Source organism: Halichoerus grypus, chromosome 13 (assembly GCF_964656455.1).
Source record: "Halichoerus grypus chromosome 13, mHalGry1.hap1.1, whole genome shotgun sequence".
Classification (NCBI taxonomy): Eukaryota; Metazoa; Chordata; class Mammalia; order Carnivora; family Phocidae; genus Halichoerus; species Halichoerus grypus.
In genome coordinates this window covers 39,622,853-39,649,697 of record NC_135724.1, presented here as the reverse complement: position 1 = coordinate 39,649,697, position 26,845 = coordinate 39,622,853, and the positions used below count along the sequence as shown (strand labels likewise).

The 26,845-nt window shown below is 41.7% G+C and overlaps 1 protein-coding gene across 1 annotated transcript in view; it reads left to right on the top strand.

Annotated features, from left to right (window-relative positions):
* Positions 1–809: 809 nt before the first annotated feature.
* RNF125 (ring finger protein 125) overlaps positions 810–26,845 on the top strand; it is a 34,764-nt gene continuing 8,728 nt past the window's right edge. The window contains exons 1-4 of the mRNA XM_078060466.1: positions 810–1,160; positions 16,825–16,978; positions 21,209–21,303; positions 23,430–23,520. Of these exons, the coding sequence (XP_077916592.1) occupies positions 997–1,160; positions 16,825–16,978; positions 21,209–21,303; positions 23,430–23,520 (504 nt within the window). The 5' untranslated portion in view covers positions 810–996. The remainder of the gene's footprint in view (positions 1,161–16,824; positions 16,979–21,208; positions 21,304–23,429; positions 23,521–26,845) is intronic.

Sequence of the window (26,845 nt, the reverse complement as noted above, 5' to 3'; positions counted from 1 at the left end):
GGATTTTTGTCTCCTTGTCAGGAACTGTGTTCCCATCACTGGCATGCAGTTGGCACTAAAGAAATCTTATTAAATGTGTGACTTATTTTTTTTAAAGATTTTATTTATTTATTTATTTATTTATTTATTTATTTATTTGAGAGAGAGAGCGCACAAGCAGAGGGAGAGGGGCAGAGGGAGAAGGAGAAGCCGGCTCCCCGCTGAGCAAGGCGCCTGATGCCCGGCTCGATTCCAGGACCCGGAGAGCATGCCCAAGCAGAAGGCAGACCTTTAACCGACTGAGCCACCCAGGCGCCCCACATGTGTAACTTACAAAACGATATATTTGGTCATGTCTAAAAGAGAATGGGGCAGGGAGTAGGATCAACAGCAGGGGACCCTGAGCCCAGCAAATCCGGGTCTCCAGAACCCTTTCCACCGCCCCATGCTACCTCTCCATTGATGGAGTATTGACTCGATGACTGAAGTCTTGGTTAGCGCTGTCTTAGGACACGCTCAGTCATAGATCGTCTTTGTTGCCTATTATGATTACAACAGTGCAGGGCAGACAGGACCATCACCTTACAAATGGGTTCTGGTTCGCTTAAAGCACGACCAGACCCACACTCTCCCGAACTTGCAAGAATGGGTAAGGACGCTGCCTGCGAGAGCCCGGAAGGCTCACAGCCGGCCCAGGTCCTCGGCTCCGCAGTTGAGGTTTCAGGTTTCAATCCTCCCAGGAGCCCGGGCTGTCGCAGCGCGCACCGTGCGGCGGCCGCCTCCGCCCGCACGTCTCCACGCGAAAGCCAACTCCAGGCGCGGCCGCGCACTCGTTTGCCCTAGACGGAGGTTGGGCGCCGCGGCTGCGCCTGCTGCTAGGCTGCTCAAGCTGGGCGCGCGGGGAGGCGGCGAGCACAGCTGGGCCGGGACTTCCTTCCTCCCTCTACCGCAGGACAACAAAACAACCCGGCAGCAGGCGCTGAGCCCTTGGCAGCTGTCTGGGCGAGAGGCGCAGCGATGGGCTCCGTGCTGAGCAGCGATAGCGGCAAATCCGCCCCCGCCTCGGCCGCCCCGCGGGCCCTGGAGCGCAAGGGGGACCCCGAGCTGCCCGTCACGTCCTTCGACTGCTCCGTGTGCCTCGAGGTGTTGCACCAGCCCGTCCGGACCCGCTGTGGCCACGTGTAAGTGCCAGGGAAGCTCGGCTTGCGCGCCCACTTCTGGGGAGGGCGAGGTTGGGGGAGGCGAGGGCAGGGGGGGTTTCAGAAGCCAGCGCCTGAATGGAGCTACTGCAGGGAGACACCCGGACCCGTCGAGTCCAGGCCACGGGAAAATTGACCGGTCGGAAGGTGACACAGGATTTCAGGAGGCGAAAACAGCAACAAGCGGGCCCTGCAGCGCCCCCCGCACCACCCCGCCATGCCCGTCGCCGCTTGCTCCCGAAGCCCAGGTGTACAGCCCAGGGATGGGGTTCCCAGGGATGGGGTTCCCAGGCGCGCGACCCGCCAGGAGCCAGGGCGCCCCAGCGGGGGAGGGTGCTCTTGGCTGGACAGCCAGCACCCGTTTGGGCACAAGGCAGTGGGCTCCTGCAGAGCAGTTATCCCGCTGAGCTCTGTTAATCCGAAGGTGCTTCCCTCACCGCCCCCCACCCCGCACCCCAGGTCGGTTTTGTTTTGCCGGCTGTCTGCACGTGTTCCAGAACGCCCACTGAGGCTAGCCTCTTGAGCAAACAAAGATCTGTGCAAACTGGCCTTCCACCCCCACCTCCCTTTCCTAATACAAACACTCAGGCCCCTCAAAGATCAACGCAAATTGGAACGTCCAAGTGACTCTGTGGTCGTAGGAGTTTAAGTACCCGCCAGGGTGGGGCTGGGAATTGAACGTTAGCACCGAGCCGTTGAGTGTAGCCCTTTAAAATCCGACCACGAAGTGACAGGAGGTTGCAGACTACCTGTCTTACGCAGCGCTTCCCTAAATCGATGGAAAGTATACATAAAAATGAGTAGTTTCTAAAAAGACTTTAAAAACAAAATCCCTATATAAAATTGGCACGTCCTTAATTTGTGCTTGAGTAACTAGTAATGGGAGTTGGATCTGTGGATTCGTGTTCTCTGTTTACGTAGAAGTTTTCTTTCCGTGGCTGCATGGGTGTGCGACCCAGTGTGTGCGTGTTGGGGTGGGCGGGGGGGGGGGGGGAGTTGCATAGAGAGGAAGCCCACTTAATGTCTTCTTTGGCTGACCGTTTAACTATAGTTTGATGAAGCACCAGGGCAATACCGCAATGGCTGGTAAGTGCTTTTGGCTTACCAGGGAAAAAAGACCGTATTATAAATGCAAGGGCACAAAATGTTTTTCAGAGGACTTAGGTGGTCCTTGACACCTAGAGACTAGTAACCGAGAAGCACCACTGAAAGGCAGGGTATGATCCAGGAAGAAAAATGCAGCCCACACAAGTGTTTAAATAGAGAGTGCCCTGGGCATTATTTTGTGGCTGTATTTCCAAGGCCTGTTGTTTCAGCTTTGTACTTTAAACTCCAGCCTAATTGACCTCCTGACTGATTACTGATGTTGTTTCCCAGCTGTCCAGATGTAGCTCATTGACATAAATCCCAAGGCCAAGATGGAAGCCAAGATACATATTGATTAGTTCAGTGCAGTAAAAACCTCCTGATAACTACGGGTAAATTTAGTCTGCATGAGCATTAAAACTTTAAAGTTGCACCAAAGATGCACAGTGAGCATCAAGTCTTGAAGGTTCCTTTTGTAGAACTGAATTGAGTGACTTTGATATTGGAGATTGTTATCTGATTAGGGATTGTTTTCCCTGGTTTAGATGTTGAAGGCTATAACTTACTGTTTGCAGTGTTTTTGCCTCTGCTAAAGGATGATATAAATGTGTAAAAAGTTAAATCTTTTGTTTAATCTTTTTCTTTGTTAGAGTTTGAATAGGAAACGAGCAACTGGAAAAATAGTCATGAAGTAGCACAACAAGGGCTGGATGAACGGCCTTCCCTCACTTTACTGTTCTTTGTTTTGACAAATCTGTGTCCATTGTTCTGGCTGTGGGCAGAATTTCCATATTCCTCCTTTTGGCAGATTTACTTGGGCCCCTTCCACTTTATAAAATGTTAACTGGAGTTCCTTCTGCAGTGGAGATGGTGAGTGCTGTTAACACCATTTAGACTTCCTAAATGAATTCTTCTCTTCCATTGACCTTAAATTGGAAAATGAAGAAATGCAAATGAAATCTCTCTATGTTACCCCATATTGAAGCTAATTTCCAAACTTGCTGAACTCATTTATTGATGCTGATTTCTGTTTATAAACCTATTTTGAGTCAATCAAGTTATTAATAATGGCAAAAATACATTGAATGAATATGTATGTAACACTCTATAAATTATAGAAACAGTGGGCTTGAGAGAGCAGGATTTGAAATTCAGCCCTGCCACTGACCTGTGCTGTGTGACCACCATGTTGCTTAATCTCTTTGACTGTTTCTTCATTTGTAAAATAGGGTGAAAAATGGAATTTTTATGAGTATTTAGAAAATGTAAAAGTAGCCCATCATAAAGCCTCAATACATAATTTCTATTTCCTTTAAAGTCATTCCACAAATGAAAAACCCAGGAATGGGTATTATTTCTTATCTATATTTCTTTTGGAATAAAACTGGGCCGCAAAAGATAGATCTATGACATTTCTAGCCTTCCTTTTAGCTTGGTTCTTTTTCCTTTGGTGGCCTTTAATTAAGAAGTTCTATTTTAATGTGCTGTCATTTCAAATTGACTTTATTCATATCTCTGTATCAGTTGTTAAAAAAGATTTTGGGGAAAAGGCTTCCTACCTCTGCCTTATCTTCTGTTATCAGTGGGGGGGGGGGGAGGGAGTAGGTAAGTTGACACCGTATAAATGAAACTGAAAGGGAATCTGATTTACATTTAAAATAAGTATTTATAAAGAAATGTGTTGACCAGTTAGGTATGATAAATAAAGGGGGAGAAAGGAGTGGAAGGCAACTCCCTAACAGGTGACAGAGATAAAGGGGGGCAGAGTTCAGCCCCCGAGGTAATGAACTCGTGATGGGGCTTGTCAAGTGTATAGTAGTCTGATAGGGAGATACCCAAATGGAAACATCCCCAAGGTACTGGGACCATTAATGGATTTGGGGAAAGGTCAGAGCTGGAGCTAAGGGAGTTATCTAAAAGCATCAAGAGGTTGAGAATGGGTCTAACAAAGCTAATAGGTACAGACTGGAGCATACTTGAGGGTACGAAGAGCCACATCTTCATTGAACTGAGTTGATGAAAATGAACTGAGTTGATTAAATTGCTCTAAAGTCACAGAATTTGCCTAATTTTGAAAATGAAACTGTGGAGGATCATTCTAATGGGCTTTCAGGTAAGCGGATTAAAGCTTGCCCTTTGTGGTCAAGTTACAACCTGCATCCAATTGGTGGTTCTCTAAGTAGAGTCCAAGAGTGTCCTAAAGAGTTTTCAACTGACCCAGAAATATACATCAGTGCTTTCATTCTTTTTTTAAAATATAGTATGTTTTATTTTTTATTAAAAAAATTTTATCAAGGTATAATTGACATATAATATATTAGTTTCAGGTGTTCAACATAATGATTCTATCTTTGTATATATTGGAAAATGAACACCACAGAAAGTCTAGTTAACATCTGTCTACATACATAATTACACATTTTTTCTTGTGTGTTGAGAACTTTTTAAGATCTATTGTCTTAGCAATCTTCAAAATATACAGCCCAGTATTATTAACTATAGCCACCATGCTGTACATTAGAGCCCCATGACTGATTGATTTATAAGTGGAAGTTTTTGTACCTTTAGGCCCCCTTTCACCCATTTTGCTGCCCCTTTTGTTCTTACAGAAGGGGTGCAATCCCAAAGACTTCTTTTTTCTACATAAGATTAAAGCCATTTGTCTTATTTATTATTACAGATATTTATTACCTACTTGTATATTATCTGTTAGGGCGGGTTCTCTCGAGAAACAACCAATAGTGTATGTATATGTGTGTGTGTGTGTGTGTGTATGTGTGCATGTGTGAGAAAGACTGATTTTAAGGAATTGCTTTACATTATTGAGGATAATAATCTCTTTACTTAAAGTCAGCCAATTATAGATGTTACACCATCTACAAAAGACCAGCACAGCAACACCTAGATAAGTGTTTGATTAAATAACTGAGTCCCATAGCCTACCCAAGTTGACATACAAGACTAACCATCACATCTACCAACTGAGTTTTTAAGGGTTATTAAAATCTGGTTATCAAAAACACAAATTAGATCAATATCAGGCTTTCCTGTAGGCCCTTTAGGATTATACTAAGAAGTCTGGCTGTTAGGTAACCATGCACACACCTACGTGTTGCCTAAGCAGACAGTAGGAATCCGCACAATGTTCTTTAAAATAAAATCATTGTTGGGGCGCCTGGGTGGCTCAGTTGGTTAAGCGACTGCCTTCGGCTCGGGTCATGATCCTGGAGTCCCGGGATCGAGTCCCACATCGGGCCCCCTGCTTGGTGGGGAGTCTGCTTCTCCCTCTGACTCTCCTCCCTCTCATGCTCTCTCTCTCTCAAGTAAATAAATAAAATCTTAAAAAAAAATTTTTAAAAATAAAATAAAATCATTGTTCATTTACTTCATCCTTATCGTTTTGGTTGGTTATAGGTTGTTTGGTTAGATCTGCTCTCGCATGGAGTGCTGTCATTTATCGATGCAGCAAATATGCCCTGTTCTGTGCCGAGCACGTAGACACGTATGCTTATGGAGTTTGCATTCTCATGTGGCAGGTGGCCGATAAGCAAGATTCGAGCATGGAGTATGTCGCTTGTTATATAGTGACGGGTGTTAAGGATAAAAAAAAATAAGCAAGGGAGGGATAGGAAGTATGTGGGGGAGTTGCAATTTGAAGATATTTAGAGCAGTGCTTCTCAAATTGTCGGCTGTGAAGAACCAGTGAGGTTTTGTTCGTTTTGTCGTGTTTTTAGCCCATTGCTGACCGATACTTTTATAAAATAAAAAATGTATTATGGAAAAAATGAAATTTAAAAATACGAAAGATATAGAAAATACAAGCCCTCATTTTTAAAATTATTAATTACATTCAACAGACATGAAGGTATTCTGGAAGATTTCTATACAAGAGAGTTGACCGCTGGATTTAGTAATGTGGAGGCTCTTGGTGACCTTGCGAAGAGCAGTTTTAGTGGGATGGTGGGTCCCCCTGCCCAACTGGAGTGGATTCGTGAGTGATCACAGGAGCCAAGGACAGGGAGCATAGAAGGCCCTTTCACGGAGTTGGGAAGCAAAGTGAAGGAGAGAAATTGGGGCAATAGCTGGAAGGAGAGGAGGGATTAAGAGAGGTGTTTTTTTTTTTTTTTAAAGATTTTATTTATTTATTGACAGAGAGAGAGCACAAGTAGGCAGAGAGGCAGGCAGAGGGAGAGGGAGAAGCAGGCTCTCCGCTGAGCAGGGAGCCCGATGCGGGGCTCGATCCCAGGACCCCGGGATCATGACCTGAGCCTAGGGCAGCTGCTTAACCCACTGAGCCACCCAGGCATCTGAGAGCGTTTTCTTTAAAAAAAATTTTTTTTCTTTTAAGAGAAGAAAAATGGAATATTCTGTATGGTTATGGAAATGAGCCAATAGCGAGGGGGAAACTGATGCACAGAAGAGAGAATTTCAGGAGCAATGGCCTTGAGTAGGAGAGAGGAGCTGGGACTTAAAGCGGGGCATTGGGAGCCAGGAGGAGGCTTGGCCTTAGCAGGAGAATGGACGGCTCATCCATTTCAAGGGATGTAGGGCATTAAATGGGCAAAGATGCAGGGAGTTGAATTGAAGAGGTGGAATATTGTGGAAATTCCCATCTGATTTTCAGTTATCATTGACATATTACTTGACCTGTGACTTGACTTTAAGATGAAACTTTGAAGTTTAAATATGAACATCCAGGCCCCTGATGGCTAAAACCAATGTATATAGAATTCTTCCTCCTCCCAATGTGCTTGGGTAAGCGTCACTTAAAATGGGATGGCTAGGGGCACCTGGGTGGCTCAGTCATTAAGTGTCTGCCTTCAGCTCAGGTCATGATCCCGGGGTCCTGGGATCGAGCCCCACATCGGGCTCCCTGCTCAGAGGGAAGCCTTCTTCTCCCTCTCCCACTCCCCCTGCTTGTGTTCCCTCTCTCGCTGCGTCTCTCTGTCAAATAAATAAATAAAATCTTCAAAAAAAAAGAAAAAGGGATGGTTAGAGTCTTTTGTACCATCAAGGTCCAAAAAGTCTGGAGAGCCTTTGCTCTAGGAAAGGAATGCTACTTTTTACATTGCCAGTCCTTCAAGGTCTGGCGCTTAGTAGGTGTTCAGTATTCGTTGAATTAATGGATGATTCTAAAATGCCATGCAGTTGGAATACTTGAGTGAATGCCTCTCAAGCAGGGACGGCCACTCTAGAGTGCCAGCCAATGGATGCTATGTGGTTGAGTAATAGAGAGGAGTCCCGTGATAGTTTCCGAACTCCTTTCTTTTTATGGGGTTACTCATCTGTCCCTGGATTCCTGAGAATTTCAGAAGGATGTAATTAAGCTGGCCTGAAATTTGCCTCCTCTGGTGGTTGGACTGCTCTGTGTTTACTTAGTAACATTAGTATTGTCGCAGGCAAATTAAATAGTAGTGATCTATTAAATTATGTATTCTCTAACAAACAGAACCTAAATAATGTAGCAGATGGAGTTTTATGCCCAGATTTTCCTTAGACCTTGGCTACCGGCCCCATGGACTGGTAACATTACAGAATCTTGGGCCCCATCTCCCACCTACTAAATCAGAATCTGCATTTTAATAGGATGTTCAGGTGATTTATATTCACTTTAAAGTTTGAAGCACAGCTCTAGCTAACCCTGTTTCATTGACAGTAAAATACAGCAAGTTGAGGACCGCATTTGAAGGTTCTAGAGAGGCACCCCGCTAAGATTTTAAGTTAAAGGAAATAAAATTGTCTTGAGGAGGTTACATTTTAAATCAACACGTAATGCGGTGTAGAGATATGCAGAGTCAGGTTTTGGAGGCTGAATGATTCCCAGGATGAACTTTGATGGAACCTAACTGAATACAGAAATAACATCAAAGGAAATCTCAGGGGCAGTGGGCGGCTGGAGGGCTTTGCTCTAGGAATAGCTGCACTCAGGCCGAACCGTGTAGGTGAAGAGGGAGAGTGTGTGTGTGTGTGTGTGTGTGTGTGTGTGTGTGTGTGTTTATTGCCTTACATTGGAATGTTTTGGCCTGAGACTCTTATCACTTGGCATAACAATAACAACTTCCCTTACTCTGTTTACATTTTCAAGCTCACCAAGCCCCTCAAGATTTTCATTCAGCTTCGTATTGGCCTCCCCACAGTGAGGCAGCCTAGTGTTGAGAACATAAATAAAATGTTAGATCGGCCTCATGTTGCCAGGGGCTCTTGCAGAGTCCTATTTGGGGACCATGTCTGAATACTTCCTTTGCCTGTCTAGCCCTGGACCCCATGGAATCCCTAATGCATCCCTTCCCTCCTTAAATTTATGATACTCAGGGTTCGGTTTTAGCTCTTAAGATTGAGTACCTAATTTTACCCAGTGTCTTCAGCAAGACTTTCCTCATTTTTCTACAGTGCTTTGCTGACCTCTTCATTATAAAGGGTTTTTATTGATAATCACTTAATTTAGGGAAACAGGGGTTAATAAAGTTATCAGAGGGAGCAGGGTATTTAAGTTTCCATCTGGTTTCAAAGTTTTTAGAGTCATTATCCAGTTCCTAACTCATGTCTTCAGGAGCTGCAAACTACAAGTGATGTAAATGAATGTGGAGGGTGAGTCCTCCACAGGATGAGGATGGGTGTGCCAGCCCATGTGACCACATGGGAATTGAGTCCAGAGTTGGAGGAGACTAGCTTTTAAAAGAAGCCAGAAATTTGGGTTTAGTTGTAAAATCTGATTTTTAAAAACAAAAATTTTTTAGGTGGGGAGGGGCAGAGGGAGAGAGAGAATCTTAGGCAGGCTCCACGCCCAGCGGAGAGCCTGACTGAGCCACGCGGGCACCCCGCAAAATCTGATGTTAAAGCAATGGCAACTCACTCAGAATTTTTGAAAACATTGAACTGGTCTAAAAAAAATGTAATTGACTTCTATCTTCAGCTTCTGTCTTTCACCTAATTTCTCCTCATTGTGATTATGTCTTTTATGATTCATCATTCTCAACTACCTTTTGAAGGTGGAGAGGGGGGCAGACAAATAGGAATCCTTTATCTCCTTAGGTTTGTGTTCGTTTCTATCCCTTGGGTTCTTTCAGAAGGACCTAACACTCTTCCTTATTAATGCAAATGTTGGGCCCTGCCAAGAAAATTCTCCTTTGATCCGTTCCTCATAACTGATTGACTTATTTCAATTTACTGAGTAACTACTGTGTGCCTGGGGTGGTGTGGGAGGTAGGCCTGCAAGATTGTGAATGGTTCTGAGCGGTATGTATTTCTGTGATCTACTTCGTACTTGTCGCTTCTGGCCTGTTGTCACTGGGGCATTTTTGTTTTGTTGTGTTGTTTTTTAGCTTTATTGAGGTGATATAGTACAATTCACACAAAATGTACAAGTTGACAAATTTTGGTAATTATGTAACTACCTCCACAAACAAGATCTAGAACAGTTAATTCCATTGCCCTAAAAAGTTCCTTCAAGTCCTTTGTAGACAATCCCCTCCCCAAACCCCTGGCTCCAACAGCCCCATCTGCTTTCTGTCACTAAGTTTTGGAATCATGCAATAAGTAGTCTCTTGTGTTTGACTTCTCTCACTTAGGATAATATATTTGTTGTCACTTGGTATGTTGTAAGTCCCTTTGCCTCACTTCCAAAATAAATCCTAAATCTGTCCACTTACACTGGCTGCTGTTACTTTGTTGGCCTAGGCCATCATCCTCTCTTGAACTGGCTCTTACGATGGCTTAAACCTGAGCTCCTCACTGCTTCGGCTCTTGTACCTCCGTCATCTGTTCTTTACACAAGAACCAGAGTGATCTATGTAATTTAAATCAAATTATGTCACCCTCCTATCTAAAACCCTCCAGTGCCTTCCCATCACCCTTAGTTATGGCTTTATGCTCTGTCTCCTGCCCACTTTACGCCCCCTCCCACGTCTCCACGTGCTCTCCCTGGGGCCCCCTGCCTCTCAAGCATGCTGGCTTTCTATACCTCAGCAGGATGGTCCCTATCTTTTGTACCCTTTTTTTTTTTCAGTTTGGAAAACCGTTCCCAGATCTTCTTTAGCGGGGTGCCTTCAAATGTCATCTCAGGGACCATCCATCTAAATGCTCCCCTTGTCCCATTCACTCTATTTTCATTGTCAGCTGTTTTCTTCTTCTCAAAGCATTTATCATTTTTTAAAAAAAGATTTTATTTATTTATTCGACAGAGAGAGACACAGCGAGAGAGGGAACACAAGCAGGGGGAGTGGGAGAGGGAGAAGCAGGCTTCCCGCTGAGCAGAGAGCCCGATGCGGGGCTCGATCCCAGGACCCTGGGATCATGACCTGAGCCGAAGGCAGACGCTTAACGACTGAGCCACCCAGGCGCCCCAGCATTTATCATTTGTCAGTCTATTTGTTTACCTGCTTATTGCCTCCCTCCCCATTCTAGAACTCTGAGAGCAGGGACCTTAGGCACTGCCACAATTTCATCCCTGGCATGAGCAGCTGGCAAAAGTCAGCTATTGCTAAAAATTTCACCAGTGCATGAATGCTTACATGGGTAGGTCTAGGGAGGTTTGTGCAGTTTTATACATTCTCTCATCGTCTTCTCTATAACCATGGATTAACTGTTGTTGCTAGAAGCTACACATATCCAGTTTTAGACGGTTTGTATTTTCTCTCTTCAGCCTTTTGTTACATTCTAGATTGTTCTGTGCTCTTTACGTTTGTTTAAATAATCATAAATGCAGTGTAATCTTTTCCTCACACTGAATTTGGATGCCCTTAAAAATATATTTTTAAAAATGTTTTTCTGGGGCGCCTGGGTGGTTCAGTTGGTTAAGCATCTGCCTTCGGCTCAGGTCATGATCCCAGGGTCCTGCGATCAAGCCCACATTGGGCTCCCTGCTTGGCGGGGAGCCTGCTTCTCTCTCTCCCTCTGCCTGCCACTCCCCCTGCTTGTGCTCTGTTACTCTCTCTGTCAAATAAATAAATAAAATCTTAAAAAAATAAAATAAAAATAAAAAAGATAAAAAAAATAAAAATGTTTTTCTCTTCATGTTCCATTAAAAATTTCAGGCCTCTCATCCTCCAAACATTTCCCTTCCTAATTTTACAACTCAGTTTTTCTCAAGAGTAAAGAAAATTTAAGTCCTAGTAAGGTGGTTAATTTTTTCTAGCATTTTTTTCCCTAACGTTTTATTATGAGAAATTTTAAACATAGAGCTAAGTTGAAAGAAATGTAAAATGAGCACCTATATATTCACTACCTAGATTCTACAATTATTAATTTTGCCATATTGCTTTTAGTTCTCATTTTATCACATACCTACCCATCATCAGTCTATCTTCTTTTTGGATACATTTCAGAGTAGGTTACAATGATCAGCACACTCTATTTCCTTCTTATATCAAGATGCATAATATTGGGGTGCCTGGATGGCTCAGTTGGTTAAGCGTCTGCCTTTGGCTCAGGTCATGATCCCGGGGTCCTGGGATCGAGCCCTGCATAGGGCTCCCTGCTCTGCAGGAAGCCTGCTTCTCCCTCTTCCTCTGTCCCCTGGCTTGTGTTCTTTCACTTGCTCTCTATCTCAAATAAATGAATAAAATCTTTTTAAAAAAAGATGCATATTATTAACCAGATTTATGTTTTTTTATTTTTTTTATTTTATTTTATTTTATTTTTTTTAAAGATTTTATTTATTTATTTGACAGAGTGAGAGATAGTGAGAGCAGGAACACAAGCAGGGGGAGTGGGAGAGGGAGAAGCAGGCTTCCAGAGGAGCAGGGAGCCCGATGTGGGACTCGATCCCAGGACCCTGGGATCATGACCCGAGCCGAAGGCAGGCGCTTAACGACTGAGCCACCCAGGCGCCCCAGATTTATGTTTTTTTAAGGTAAATTACACATGTAGTGAAATGAATACATCCTTAGTATAACCCCTATTGAGATATAGAATATTTTCATTACCTCCAGAGAGTTTCCTCATGTCCCTTCCCAGCCAATCCCTGTCCATATATCCCCACGGGCAACCATTGTGCTTTTTTTCTCTCCCGTAGATGAGTTTTGCCTGTTCAAGAACTTCATATAAGTGGAATTAACAGGCTGTGCTCTCTCGTGTCTGGCTTCTTTCACGCAGTATGTCTTTGAGGTTCATCCATGTTGCTGCATATGTTAGTAATTTGTTATTTTTTATTGCTGTGTGGTATTCCATTGTAGGAATATGCCCCAGTTTGCTTATTCATTTTCTTATTGATGGACACCAGGGTTATTTCCAGTTTGGGGCTGTTACAAATACATTCCTTATTAATATTCTTGTACAAATAGATAAATGTTTTCATTTCTCTTTATTTAATGAATACATGGGCTTGGTATTGCAGGACCAAAAGATGCCTATATGTTTTGTTTTATAAAAATCTACCAGACCATTTATCCCAATGATTGTAGGTGATTAACTTTTTTAAAGAATCATTTATTGTGTAGGTAATATGGTCATAGGGTTCAAACTGGAAATTTGACAATGACAACACCCACCTCTTCCTTCCCGTTCCCATTTCTCCAAAACACTAGGTAAATGTTCTTTTTTATTTATATCACATACCCACCTCTTCTTTCTAGTTCCCATTTCTCCAAAAGGTAGGTAAAGGTTCTTTTTTTAAATCTTTTTAGATGTTTTTATACATCTATAAACCTATAAATAGCTCATACTATATAGATAGTTCTAACTTTGCTTTCTTTTCATTTGTTTTATTTAAATTCAAGTTAGTTACATATAGTGTATTATTAATTTTGGGGTAGACTTTAGTGATTCATCAGTTGCATATAATACCCAGTGCTCATCCCAACAAGTGCCCTCCTTAATGTCCATCACCCAGTTACCCCATTCCCCACCCACCTCTCCTCCAGCAACCCTGTTTCCTATAGTTAAGAGTCGCTTATGGTTTGTCTCCCTCTCTGTTTTTATCCTATTTTTTTTCCTTCCCTTCCCCTATGTTCATCAGTTTTGTTTCTTAAATTCCACATATGAGTGAAATAATATGGTATTTGTCTTTCTCTGACTGACTTACTTTGCTTACCATAATACACTCTAGTTCTATCCACGTCGTTGCAAATGGCAAGATTTCATTTTTGATGGCTGCATAATATTCCTCTGTGTGTGTGTGTGTGTGTGTGTGTGTGTGTGTGTGTGTGTGTACACCACATCTTCTTTATCCATTCATCTGTCGATGGACATCTGGACTCTTTCCACGGTTTGGCTATTGTGGACATTGCTGCTATAAATATTGGGGTGCAGGTGCCCCTTTGAATCACTATTTTTGTATCCTTTGGGTAAATACCTAGTAGTGCAATTGCTGGCTCATAGGGTAGCTCTATTTTTAACTTTTTGAGGAACCTCCATACTGTTTTCCAGAGTGGCTGCACCAGTTTGCATTCCCAACTACACTTTGCTTTCTAAGAGGTTTTATTTTTGAGTTATCTTGTTTTTGTGCCTTGTTATATGGCATATATGTATATGTATATATATATATCATACACACACACACACACACACACACACACACACACACACACATTACCTAAACCTGAATAGCCCTGTATGGATTCTAATTAGACAATTCATTTAATGTTTGATCACTTACGTACTTTTTATGCTAATGTACTAGAGTAAGGATGTTAAATTCTCCAGTTCACAAGACTTGAATTTGATAATTATACCTTTAAGGGGAGACTTTTAATCTCAGATTTTTTGGACTAAGCCATTCTGCAATCTTATTTCTGCACCCCAAAAAGCGAGGCTTAAGCTGCAGTAGCATCCATTCCTCTCCTTATTGGTAACACTTTAAAAAATCATGGTTTTTATATACTCATAACCCGCAAGTTCGGTCTGTCCCAAAACACCTTAGTCTTGATGTGTTTCCTCCATTTAATAATCACTTTTGTTAAAATGGGTACAGCTAATTGATCTATGGGATTTGCAACTAATATTCTCATTGAATGCAACAATGTCTGTCTCATGCTCATTTGAGAGTTTCATGCCACATGTAACATCATTGTGCAAACATAAGGGAGTTACAGTGAGGGACTTGATTTTTTTTAAACGCCTTAAGTGTGCTACTTTTCATGTATATCTACTAGGCATTTCCATTGTTGTAGTTATCAGTCGTAAGGGCAAAAGCACTACAAAATGACAGTAGAAATGTACTCTGTGCAAAGTTGACTGGTTTATACAGGTACATCCATAGTTTTAGTTTTGCTGCTTCTGTTTGTCACTGGGAGGAATTGAGGTGACTTAAAAAGGACTACAGATCTTTCTTGACTCACAGTGGGGTTATGTCCCAATAAATCCATCCTAAAAAGTAAGTCAAAATGCATTTAGTACACCTAACCTACCAAACATCATAGCTTAGTTAGTCTGCCTTAAATATGCTCAGAACACTTACGTTAGCTCACAGTTAGGCAAAATCATCTAACACAAAGCCTATTTCGTAATAAAAGTGTTGAATATTTTGTGTCATTTATTGAATACTGTACTGAAAGTGGACAACAGAATGGTTGTCTGGGTACAGAATGATCGTAAATGTATCAGTTGTTTATCTGCGTGGCTGACTGGGAGCTGCCCAGCGCGGCAAGAAGAGGATTTCCTGCCTACCGGGAAAAGCTCAAAATTCAGAATTTGAAGTACAGTTTCTCCTGAATGAGTATCGCTTTTACATCACTGTAAAGTCAAAAAATCGTAAGTGGAACCACTGGGGTAATTGGGGACCTTACACGCATACTTTTGAGCTCCTTCCAAAACTGTTTGAGGTTCAAAGTACTACTGTCTTCAGGCTGTGTAAATTCGGCAAGCTGTTACATGTCTCTGAACCTCTGCTTGCCTCCAGTCAAGGAAGGAGAGAGCAGAGCAGCATGTTAGGATTACTCTGAGAGCTAAACAAGAGCATGTCGATCAGTGCCCACCACAGGGCTCAACACCAATATTCGTCTTCCGTTTGTATTGGTATAAAACTCAAGTAAGTTGTGAAGAAAGGGGAAGACTTTTGTTGACCAAGAAAGCAAAGTATCATCTGCTTGCTCCTAAATCATGTAAACGAATAATTCATGTCAGAACCCTAAATGTTGTATGAAGATTACAGCTTGAACATTTGGACCACTTGTAATAAATACCCTTCAAGACTACACTCTGAGAACCACTTCTTAGGGACTCAAAGAAATGCAAGGGCAGATTGGGTCTTGGAACTTGCAGGTAATCTACTTGAGGCACAGAGAAATGAAATACAGCATAGGACTCAGATCTTGTCTTCAGCAGGGGATTGTGGGCACCTTGACTGAGGTCCCACCAGATTGTATCTCATGTAAGAGATGTAGTTCCTCCAGAGTGAAATCAGCGTGCTATTTGCAAGAGGAAGTGGATGCTGGACCGGCATAAACATCAAGCAGATGCCTCAAGAACAATGCAGATGTCAGCATCCTCTGTGTGTGTATAAGAATTTTGTAACAGATGCAGAAGAGAGTTCTTTTAAGCATCAGTCATGGCTAATATGATTGAGAGTTCAGTTTGGGAAATTTCAGTGAACTATATACCTATGATATGTGAACTTTTCTACATGTATATATATTTAATTTTTTAAAAAAGATTTTATTTATTTATTTGAGACAGACAGAGAAAGAGAGCAAGGGGTGGGAAGGGACAGAGGGAGAGGGAAAAGCAGACTCCCTGCTGAGCACGGAGCTCGATGTGGGACTCGATCCCAGGACCCTGAGATCATGACCTGAGCCGAAGGCAGATGCTTAACCGACTAAGCCACCCAGGCACCCCAGTATATTTAAATTTTAAAAAGCTTAACTTTTGCCATAAATTAATATTCCCAAATAGATAGTATATGGTGAGCACTTTAAGAGCTATCAGGCCACGCTAATGTGTATAACTTATCTAAATGTCATTTTTACTTTTGTGTGCACTTAGCTTTCAACAGCTCCTATAAATAGGTCCATATTTTCTGTGAATTCTATTGGTTATGTTAAGATTTTATTATGATCATCTTTAAATAAGCCAGAGAATAAATTTCTTGACCTGGAGGACATTCCTAATAGTGCTCATTTTGATTAGATAATTTTCTATACCTGGGGATGACATTAAAATTATTTTGTAAGGCTGATCACATGCATGGTATTTTGCCTCCTGGATTTCTTGCTATATTCTTATCTCACATACAAAATCCCACAGAGCAAAGACCTATTCCCGCGCCCCTCCCCCCCCCCCACATTTGGGGTAAAATAGGATTAGAGAAAAGAAAGAACACATTAGCTATCCTTTGGGTTCTAGTTTTAACTCGGCTTATAGGAATACTCTTTTCACCACTTTGTGCCCTTCTGTTCAAATGCACGCAGTGCGTGTAGTGAGAACGTGTGACTCCAAAGCAGTCTTACTGGGAAGGTAAGAAGCTCTCTGCCCAGTAGAGGATGCAAATGCACTTCTAACTTGGCAGTACAGCTAGCTCCTAGTGGACAAGGTGTCATTAAGATACACTTTACACAGAGGAACACACAGCGCTGGCTCCCTTATACCTTAAAAGGAAAATAACGTATTCTTGGTTTGTTTGGGGCAGATTCTGCCGTTCCTGTATTGCTACCAGTCTAAAGAACAATAAATGGACCTGTCCTTATTGCCGGGCCTATCTTCCTTCAGAAGGAGTTCCAGCCACCGATGTAGCCAAAAGAATGAAATCCGAGTACCAGAACTGCACCGAGTGTGACACCCCGGTATGTGGCCCTCTCTCTGTGCTCACGGTTACTGGCTTAGACCACCGAGAAAATTGTCACGCGGCCAATCATTTCACCTGTGCCTCTGACTTCATCCTACTGGGTCTTTCTGAAGTTTACTGTCCCCGCCTCTCCCCTGCCTTTTCTCCAATTTCCTATGTGTAGGCTCTGGTGAACTTGGCACCCGACTCCTACCATCTCATTTTTCAAACAAATGCTTTCACCGACCACCTCCCTCTCCTCCCTTCCCATCACTCCCGTGACCACCCCCTCCTGTTATGTGGCCTCCATTCCCTCTACTCTTGCAGCCCACCCATGAATAGCTTTATTTTTAAATCCAGTGGCATAATTCCTCCTGTATTCCGGACTTTGCAGTCTTTCTCCCTGGTGCTCCTGTGTCCCTTGTTGCAGGTCTCCTCCTTTGATGCTTTACTAGCCTGGTTAGATCGTGTGAAGTCTGGCAGGCCGTGCAAAAGAGTCTAGATTTTATCCTAAACGCAATAGTGAGTCATGGAAAGAGTGTACTCTTTTGATCGGGTCTATATATCTATTTTTAAAGATTTTATTTATTTATTTGAGAGAGCGCACAAGCTGGGGGGGGAGGGGCTGAGGGAGAGGGAGAAGCAGACTTCCTTGCTGAGCAGGGAGCACGATGTGGGGCTCGATCCCAGGACCCTGGGATCATGACCTGAGCCAAAGGCAGACGCTTAACCATCTAAGCCACCCAGGCGCCCCAGATCGGGTTTATATTTTTAAGATAACTGCTCTCTCATGTGAGTGGAGAATGGCTTGGAGGGCGCAAGAGCAGGATTGGTGGAGCCAATTCAGTGCCTATTGGGATGGGTCAGGTAAGGAAGCTGGATTAGGGTGAGAGCATTAGACAGGGAATAAGAGTTTGTTTCAAGGGGCACTTAGGAGAGCGAATTGAAGGAAATTGGTACCAGACTGGATGTGGGGCTGAATGAGAGTATAAAGTGTCAAAAATACCTCCTGGGTTTCTGATGTGTGTAGGTGTAGGTGAGGGTGCTACTACGGGGAGCAGATTTGGAGAAGAATCCACAAAGTTTTAAATATGTTAACGTTTGAACTGCTAAGGGGAAGATACTATTATACAGAGTCTAGAGTAATCAAAGGAGAGATTATGTGTTAAGGGTCTGAATTTCTTTAGAGAACCTTTCTTGATTGTTAATCTACATTATAGCCTGTTATGCTTTCTGAGTACCCTGCGCTTTCTCTTTGTACTGTTTATCACCATTTGGAATTATGCTTTTGTGATTTTTAAATGTACATCAGTTATCCCCACCAGAGTTAAGTTCTGTGAGGTTAAGGACTATGTCTGTTTTATTGGCGACTGTGTGTGTACCCAGCACTTTGAAGTGACTGGAACAGAGTTAGTGCTTAATATATTTTTTGAATATTTAAGACTCAATAACCTACTCATGGCTGTCTGACTACAAAATTTATACATGGTCTTTGGAGTCAGACTTCCTGGGGTCACATGGGCATTCTCTCACTCATTATTTGTGATGTGGGGATGTTATTATCTAAGTTTTTGCTCATGTTTTTGTAAAATGAGGAAAAAGATAGCATTCATGTCACAGAATGGTGAATAGCTGTAAGGGAAAATGATAAAATATATATGGCTTCTGGCACTGTCTGGAACATGGCAAATGCTCAGAATAATAGCTTTTTACATTCGTAATAATAGATTATTACTTATTTTTACTTTGATATTTTTTGTCATCATATAAAATTCAACATGCACAAAGTCAAACTCACCCTAGTATTCTGTCATCCAGTTTTTTTTTTTAATCCCACCTCTGGTGTCTGTCAGAAACGAGAACATTCTCTCAATTATCCTGGCTAGAAATCCCCTTCCTTTTTTCACCCTGATCATTCACAAATATTTTGATCTTTCCTTTGAGATATTTCTTATATCTGTCTCTTCCTTTTTATGTTCTTCTTCTTGCCAGGAATATTGCCATTCCTTCTAGAATCATTTTAAGACTCTCCTTATTCTTCAGAGTCCCAGCCAGATCTCCATTCCACGAGGCCTGGCCTTAGTATTGCAGTTTCATATCTACTTGTCCAGGTGTGGTTTTTTCCCCCTCTATTAGATGATAAACAGCTTTAGAGCAAGCACAGTGGCTTATGTTTCTTCTGCCATCTCTCACAATGTCTTACATAATTTTGTGTCTAGACACTCCATGAATTTATCAATTCATTTGTCAGTATACGGTCCCCACATTTCTAATTTGTATCAAGAATGCTTATCTTTGGGGCACCTGGGTGGCTCAGTCATTAAGCGTCTTCCTTCAGCTCAGGTCGTGATCCCAGGGTCCCAGGATCGAGCCCCGCATCGGGCTCCCTGCTCTGCGGGAAGCCTGTTTCTCCCTCTCCCACTCCCCCTGCTCGTGTTCCCTCTCTCGCTGTGTCTCTCTCTGTCAAATAAACAAATAAAATCTTTAGAAAAAAGAAAAAGAATGCTTATCTTTGTTGTTCAAGGAATACAAAGAGGAAGAAAGAAGCTTTTTTTTTTTTATTTTAAAGATTTTATTTATTTATTTGACAGAGAGAGACACAGCGAGAGCAGGAACACAAGCACGGGGAGTGGGAGAGGGAGAAGCAGGCTTCCCACCGAGCAGGGAGCCCGATGCGGGGCTCGATCCCGGGACCCTGGGATCATGACCTGAGCCGAAGGCAGACGCTTAACGACTGAGCCACTCAGGCGCCCCAAGAAAGAAGCTTTTAAGAAAAGTAATAAAGAGATGTGAGAGAATTGATGTGCAAAGTTGGATATGAAAGCTTGGGAAAACAGTGTGTTTTAAGACAGCTACCTCGATGGGTCCTAGGTGGATATTGGTAAAACGGATTTGTTTTCACTTTTCCACTTGCTTTTATTTTTGTCCTTTGTTAAGCAATCGTAACAGTTTCCTTGACGGGGTAGATTTCATGTTTGAGGTTTAACTTCCGTAGCTCCAGCAAAACGAAGCAAGGTCGACCACCTTACCACAGCTATACAAAGCTTCCTTTGGTGCAAGATCTTATCAGAGTTTCTAATGAAACATTTAGTAGCATGTGTGTTGTGGAGCCACAGATCCCTCCTGGTTAGGGTCTCTGAATGTATATCTGGAGGAACAAGGGCTCTTTATTCTGCCTTGGTAAAAATGGACTGTAAGAGCTGTCTTTTATGTTTGCTCTTAATCAGGCCATTAAGTATACTGTGTATTGTGGATTCACTTAATACTGTTGGATATATTATAAAACCGTAGTATTTATATCTTTCCCTGAGGCACAGGCTTTCCTTTTACTTACTATCCATCTTTAAAATTAAAATCCATCTATTGGTTCTTTTTATCTCTCTTGTTTTCCTTTCCCTCTGTCTCTTCTTACGTTTTTTTCCCCCCCTCCATCTTGCTTGCACTCTTTCCTCTCCCCTTTATCTGTCTCACTTCTTACCATCACCAGGTTAGGTAATGGTGTCCAAAAAAAGTAAATTTGAGTTAATATGTCTTTCCACTTTATTTGTTGTTGTTAAAGATTTTATTTCTTTATTTGAAGAGAGCACAAGCAGAGGGGAGGGGCAGAGAGAGAGGGAGAAGCAGGCTCCCCACTGAGCAGGGAGCCCAACGTGGGACTCGATCTCAGCACCCTGGGATCATGACCTGAGCCGAAGGCAGACGCCCACTGACTGAGCCACCCAGGCACCCCGTCTTTCCACGTTAAAAAAACATATGCTTTCCAGGCGTGCCTGGGTGGCTCAGTCGGTTAAGCATCTGACTCGTGATTTTGGCTCAGGTCATGATCTCAGGGTCCTAGGATCGAGCCCTGCATCAGGCGCTGCGCTCAGCATGGAGTCAGCTTGAGGATTCTCTCTCCCTCTCCCTTTGCCCCTACCCTTGCTCACTCGCGTGTGTGTGCTCACTCTCTCAAATAAATAAGTAAATAAATATTTAAAAAATAAAAGTAAAATAAAAAATATATGCTTTCTAGAAGAACAAACTCAAGAACTCAACATTTGGGTCTTCTAAGTATTAGAGACATTTGTAAAGTGTTATTTTTGATAATGCCTTAACTTTGTTGTACTCTTGTCATGAATACATCCTATTAATCAGCTGACCCATTGCTATGACCTTATTTGCAATAATGAAAGTAATAAAGCTGGATCACATAAGACTTCATTGAGCCCCTTTTCAACAGGGACTTTATTTTGAATTTGCTTTTATATAGGTTTGCCTCAGCGAAATGAGGGCACACATAAGATCTTGTGAGAAGTATATAGATAAGTATGGACCACTGCAGGAACTTGGGGAGACGGCAACCAGGTTTGTTTCGACACAATGTAATTGAATGTTAAACTTGATATGCCTGTAAAGAAGTTAATAGGCTGGAAAGGTTAACCTTCTTATTGTGAAAATATGTACGGAGCTGTGTTCAGGCTCTGAATCATAACCCCTATTATTGGTAGTCATTTGTTAATGGCAATAATTATGAAAGAATTTTGCTTTCTCTACTTGAAAAACGTTGCATAAGGGGAACCGAGTATTGGAGAGATTGGGAGAACTTGCCCAGACAAGTTTGTATTAAGGAAGATCGAAAAATAGAATGTGGAACTGTTGAAGTTCCACAAGGCTCTGCTTTCTGACTAATGGCTTGAAGTAGGTCCTGGTTCAGAGCCTCTTCTTTTTCACCGTTCCACTGCCACTGCTCAGTGCCCTAGCTCATTTCCTCTGGTTTTGCTGGTTTGGCTTTAGAAGGTAGGAAGTGACATCTCAGTATATAGTCTGACAAGGAAGAACAGGCCTGGGCCAGACATCCTAAACCCGATACATTTTTGGTGGGTAATGTTTTATGGGGCTGGAGGAAGGGTGGAGGTGGTAGTAGGGGCAATGGAGAATATTGACCATTATTTGTTGTTCCTTAAAAAAAAAAAAAAAAAGAAATGAAATGAATCTGGGCATGACCTATCCTGTAATTACAAAGTTTGGAGTCTCTCTCTCCCAATAAAATAAGGAAATGATTTGTGTTTCCCTGCATAGGCTAATGGCTTGGAAACCATTAGTGGTATTCCGTAAGAGTGTGATATTTTTTCTCTATCCTGAAGGAAAATGTTAGTCTTACTTATTTTAAGAAAATACACTCAAAGCTTAAATTTCCTAACCTGAAAGTCTAAATGATTGCCCTGCTTCCTTTTGTTTTACTAGATATTGCTTTGCAAATGTATCCATTACTGTAGGATTAGTTTTATACCGTGATGTTATAAATTTTAAATGAGGATTTAGCTCAAAGCAGAGAATGAATTCTGTTAGATTGGCTGCAAGGACCAATAAGAAGGAAGGATAATAAATGGGTTAAGAAAAGGTATGGGTTTGACTGCAAGGTTGATAGGCTTTATGAAAATTTAAAAATATATGCGAGCTAATTTAAATTAAATAATTAGAATTAAATAATAAAGAATTAAAATAACAGAAAATGAGGAGGGTTGTTGATTAATCAGTCTTACAGGATAGATTGATACTTGCATTTAAGATAGAAATCTTTGCTTTATAAAAGAACTTATTACTACACAATTGAAATTTTAAAAATTCTTATACAGGGAGCTTATCTGGAGTACAAGTGTCAGGGAACAGGAAGTTGTATCTATGATAGAAAGTGAGCAAAAAATTCCAAGCCTCCATATTGTCCCTATGAGTTTAAGGGCAGCACTGTCCAGTAGAAGACATTGGTAATTTTATATTTTCTCGTAGCCACACTAAAAAAGTAAAAAGAGACAGTGAAATTAATTTTTAGTATATTTTATTTAACCAAAGCTAGCTTAAATATTATTATTTGAACATGTAATCGATATCAACATTATTGAGATATTTCACTTTTTTAAAAATATTAAGCCTTTGAAACCCAGTGTGCATTTTGTACTTCCAGCATAACTCAATTTCGATAGCCACGTTCCAAGCGCCAGTAGACACGTATGGCTCCTAGCTCGGGTAGTGGACAGCACAACCTAAGGGACGAATACTCCTTAGATATACCGGTAGTTACATATGCTGGTGGAGCTGGAGAACAAGTAACACCCAGTTATGGGACCTGAATTAGGAAAGCGGGGAAGAAAAAGAAACAGGACAAAGTAACCCAGGGACAGCTGGGTGATGTGATCCCCCAGTTTCTCAGTTAATGGGTGCTCAGATTGCACTTCTTTTCCAAAGAGAAGAAAGTGCTTCGTGTTCATTATATATAACTGTTTCTCTGCCGTGTCCCTATGAGGATACTTTCTTTTCTCCGCCGTATCCCTATGAGGATACTTACTTTCTCATCTGACCATTATCAGGATGGAAAAATAATGTCAAATCAGGAAGAACGAGGGCTGGGAACTAGACCCGCCTACATTCTATTTTTTAACCTCTAGTTAAATGCCAACAACTTTAGTAACTTTTGTATTCTATGCAATTTCCAGGTGTGTGTGTCCATTTTGTCAGAGGGAATTGGATGAAGACAGCTTGCTGGATCACTGCATTACTCATCACAGATCAGAAAGGAGATCTGTGGTAAGCAATTTCGTTACTATTTCTGCAGTGTCTGCATTTAATATACACTAGAAATCCATTTAATCGGCTTCTATTTATAGATATATTATAAAGGATAGTTTATGTCAAGGTTGTGATAATTCCGTGACTATTAACAATATGTGAAAGTGTTGAATTGAAAGCAGTAAGAATTACTAATGTGCAATCATTCTTTCATTTATGAACTTAGACATTCTCTCTTACACATAATTATGGGCATAATCAACTAAGAAGATCAAAAACACATAGCTAAGGTCCAACTCTAGCATACTAACTGTGGTCACATCCTAAGTGAAAAACATTTTTTAATAATGCAAATAGGGTTATCATGACAATTTACTAGAAATGAAAAGTAGAAAGTTATTCATCTTTTTCAGTCTATTGTTTATTTCATAGTCTGAGTATTTATCCATATGCTTGCACATTAAATATACATATTGCTCATCATTTCCTAGGTTCATTGTGATGCTTCCTTTTTTTTTCTTTTCAGCCTGGCATTTTAGTTCTACTTTGCCGTGTGGCTTTGATAATTTTCATTTTTGTATAGTTGTGAGGGAAAGCAGGGTGGTGCTGGGTACATCCTCATTTACTTAGCCATTTTACTATTTTTTGTACACTTGTTACCAATTTTAGGATTTGAATTCATATCGTACATTTGAACTTTTCCTTCTATTGGATTTTTTCCTAAGAGGAAATTCCTTAGATTTATCTTCTGAGACCAAGAAAGTGCAAACTTTTTAATAGCTCTTGAAATATACTTCTAAATGCATTCCAAAAAGGTTGACTCAATTTATATTTGTGTCTGCAATTTAGGAGTAAACCACTTTCACCTTAACCTGGCTAATATTGGGTGCATTTATTTTAAAATTAAAGTAAGAGGCTTAGGGGCGCCTGGGTGTCTCAGTCGTTAAGCGTCTGCCTTCGGCTCAGGTCATGGTCCCAGGGTCCTGGGATCGAGCCCCACATCGGGCTCCTCGCTCAGCGGGAAGCCTGCTTCTCTCTCTCCCACTCCCCCTGATTGTGTTCCCTCTCTCGCTGTGTCTCTATCAAATAAATAAATAAAATCTTTAAAAAAAAAAAAATAAAGTAAGAGGCTTAGCAGATATAAAATGATACCTCAAAGATTATTCTGAATTTTATTTTAGTTTTATGGTATAAATATGTATATGTATATATTTTTATATATGTATGTATATGTGTGTATATATTTATATACACAAACATATATGTGTATGTGTGTCGTTTACATAGGAGTTTTGGTGTGTTTTTTTGTTTTGTTTTGTTTTGTTTAAAGATTTTATTTATTCATTTGAGACACAGAGATAGAGAGAGAGCATAGGCAGGGGGAGAGGGAGAAGCAGGCTCCTCACTGAGCCAGGAGCCCGATGCGGGGCTTGATCCCAGGACCCTGGGATCATGACCTGAGCTGAAGGCAGACACTTAACCGACGGAGCCACCCAGGTGCCCCAGGAGTTTTGGTTTTTTAAATTTGAGTTTTAAGCGTTTTTTTTTTTTCCTATAAAATCCTCTTGGAAAGTGATGAGATTGAAACATAGTTATATTGGATAGATAGATATAGATGGATAGATATTTACAAACAAGGATAGTTCTCACAACAATCATAGAAGATAGGTGTGATTACTTCCATTTTACAAATAATAAATTGAGGCTGAGAGAGGTTACCTAAGTCTTGTAAGGTCACCAGCTGTTAAGTAGCTGAGCCACAATTCGAACACAATAGTCCAGCTCCAGAGCATGGTGAACCCCTGTGCTCTACTAGCAAGTTCACAAGAGAAGCTGCACAGTAGAGTCAAAGTATTTGTTATTGATCCTAATGGTTTAGGGGTTTTGGTTCTTGGAATGGCTTGATATGTGTTGGGAGAGCGGGGGAGATTATCATGGGCTTTTACTGCTCTAGTTGTTCCTTTTTATGTTAGGTCTCTGGGGAGCTAGAGGAAGTTAGAAGGAAGAGTGAGGATGGCATAATAATAGCGACCATTTACCCAGTTCTAAGTGCTTCTTTGCCTCCTAGCAACCGTCAGAAGGTATTATCCACACAACCTGAGCCCTAACCACTAGTACCCAGTGCTTCTCTGGCTGGAGGAACACCAGGTGCTTTGGAGCATGGTCTTGGGCTGCATCATAGCAGCACTCTGGGGCAGGTCATGTACCGGTCCGTCCATTGGTACTGTGTACCTGCTCCAGCAGAAATCCAGTCCCCATGCTGCTCAGTTTGGCCATCAGATTGAAGGTGGCTCGTGGAAGCTAGGTCTTCCTTGATTTAGAGGTAATAGAAGGAACTGAAGCAAGTGGATCTAAGGGCAGAAATAAACCAGGAATGGTGGGATCAGATTGCCCATAGAATTAATAGTCAAAAACCTAGGCTTTGGAGGAGATAAACTTTGGTACCAATCCCAGCAAATCCCACCAATGTCTTTGCCTCTGTTTCATCATTTGTAAAATGGGGATGATAATGATAATGATCCTATTTTCACAGGGTAGCGGTAAATGAGTCAGGTGATAATGGTGGGCTACTACCACTTTTGCAACTACATAAAACCAAGGCTATTGGAGATTTTGAGGAAGCCATGTACTCTCGCAGTTGGGGAACCCAAGCCAGAAGGGTGGGGGAGTGAAGTGGTGAATTTCCAAAGACCAGGATGCTATCGTGGCCTTGAGGCAGGAGCAGGTTGTTCACAAAATCCGTGGTTCTGTAAGCCATGAGGGCTGTCTAGAGGTGCTCTCTAGAACAGAAGACCTTCAGTTTTCCTGTTAATGTTTCATGCTTGAGTAGAAACTCGAGCCATGTGTCACTCTGAAGGATCTAGAACCACTAGAATTCAGGATACACGCTTTGGTTATGAAACGGCAGGAAGTAGATACTGTGGCATATTTGGGGTTCACATGCTTAGGAATCCCCAATGGGGGCATGCTGGTGAAAATACCCCAGGTGAAGTCCTAAGTCCAAGGCTGATTCTGGGTTCGTGTGGAAATTAGCAAGGAATTATTGCTTTGAGGGGCTGGGTTGTTGGGTTTGCTTACAGATAAGATCAGTGACCTCATCTGACTTAATGTGGTGTAAGAAGTTTCATGGCAGTTAGAGATTTGAGCAAATGATTCTGCCTTCAGATAAAATTAGATAATTTAGAAATCGAACCACGAGCCACTAATCTTTTCTTTCTGAGTTGCTCAAGACTGGGGTAGTAGATTAAGAACATCAAGAAATTGTGACTTTTCTTACATGCAGCTTTAAGAACCGACAGCTCCTTTTTGTCACGTAGTAATTATATTCTGCCATGTTGTATTT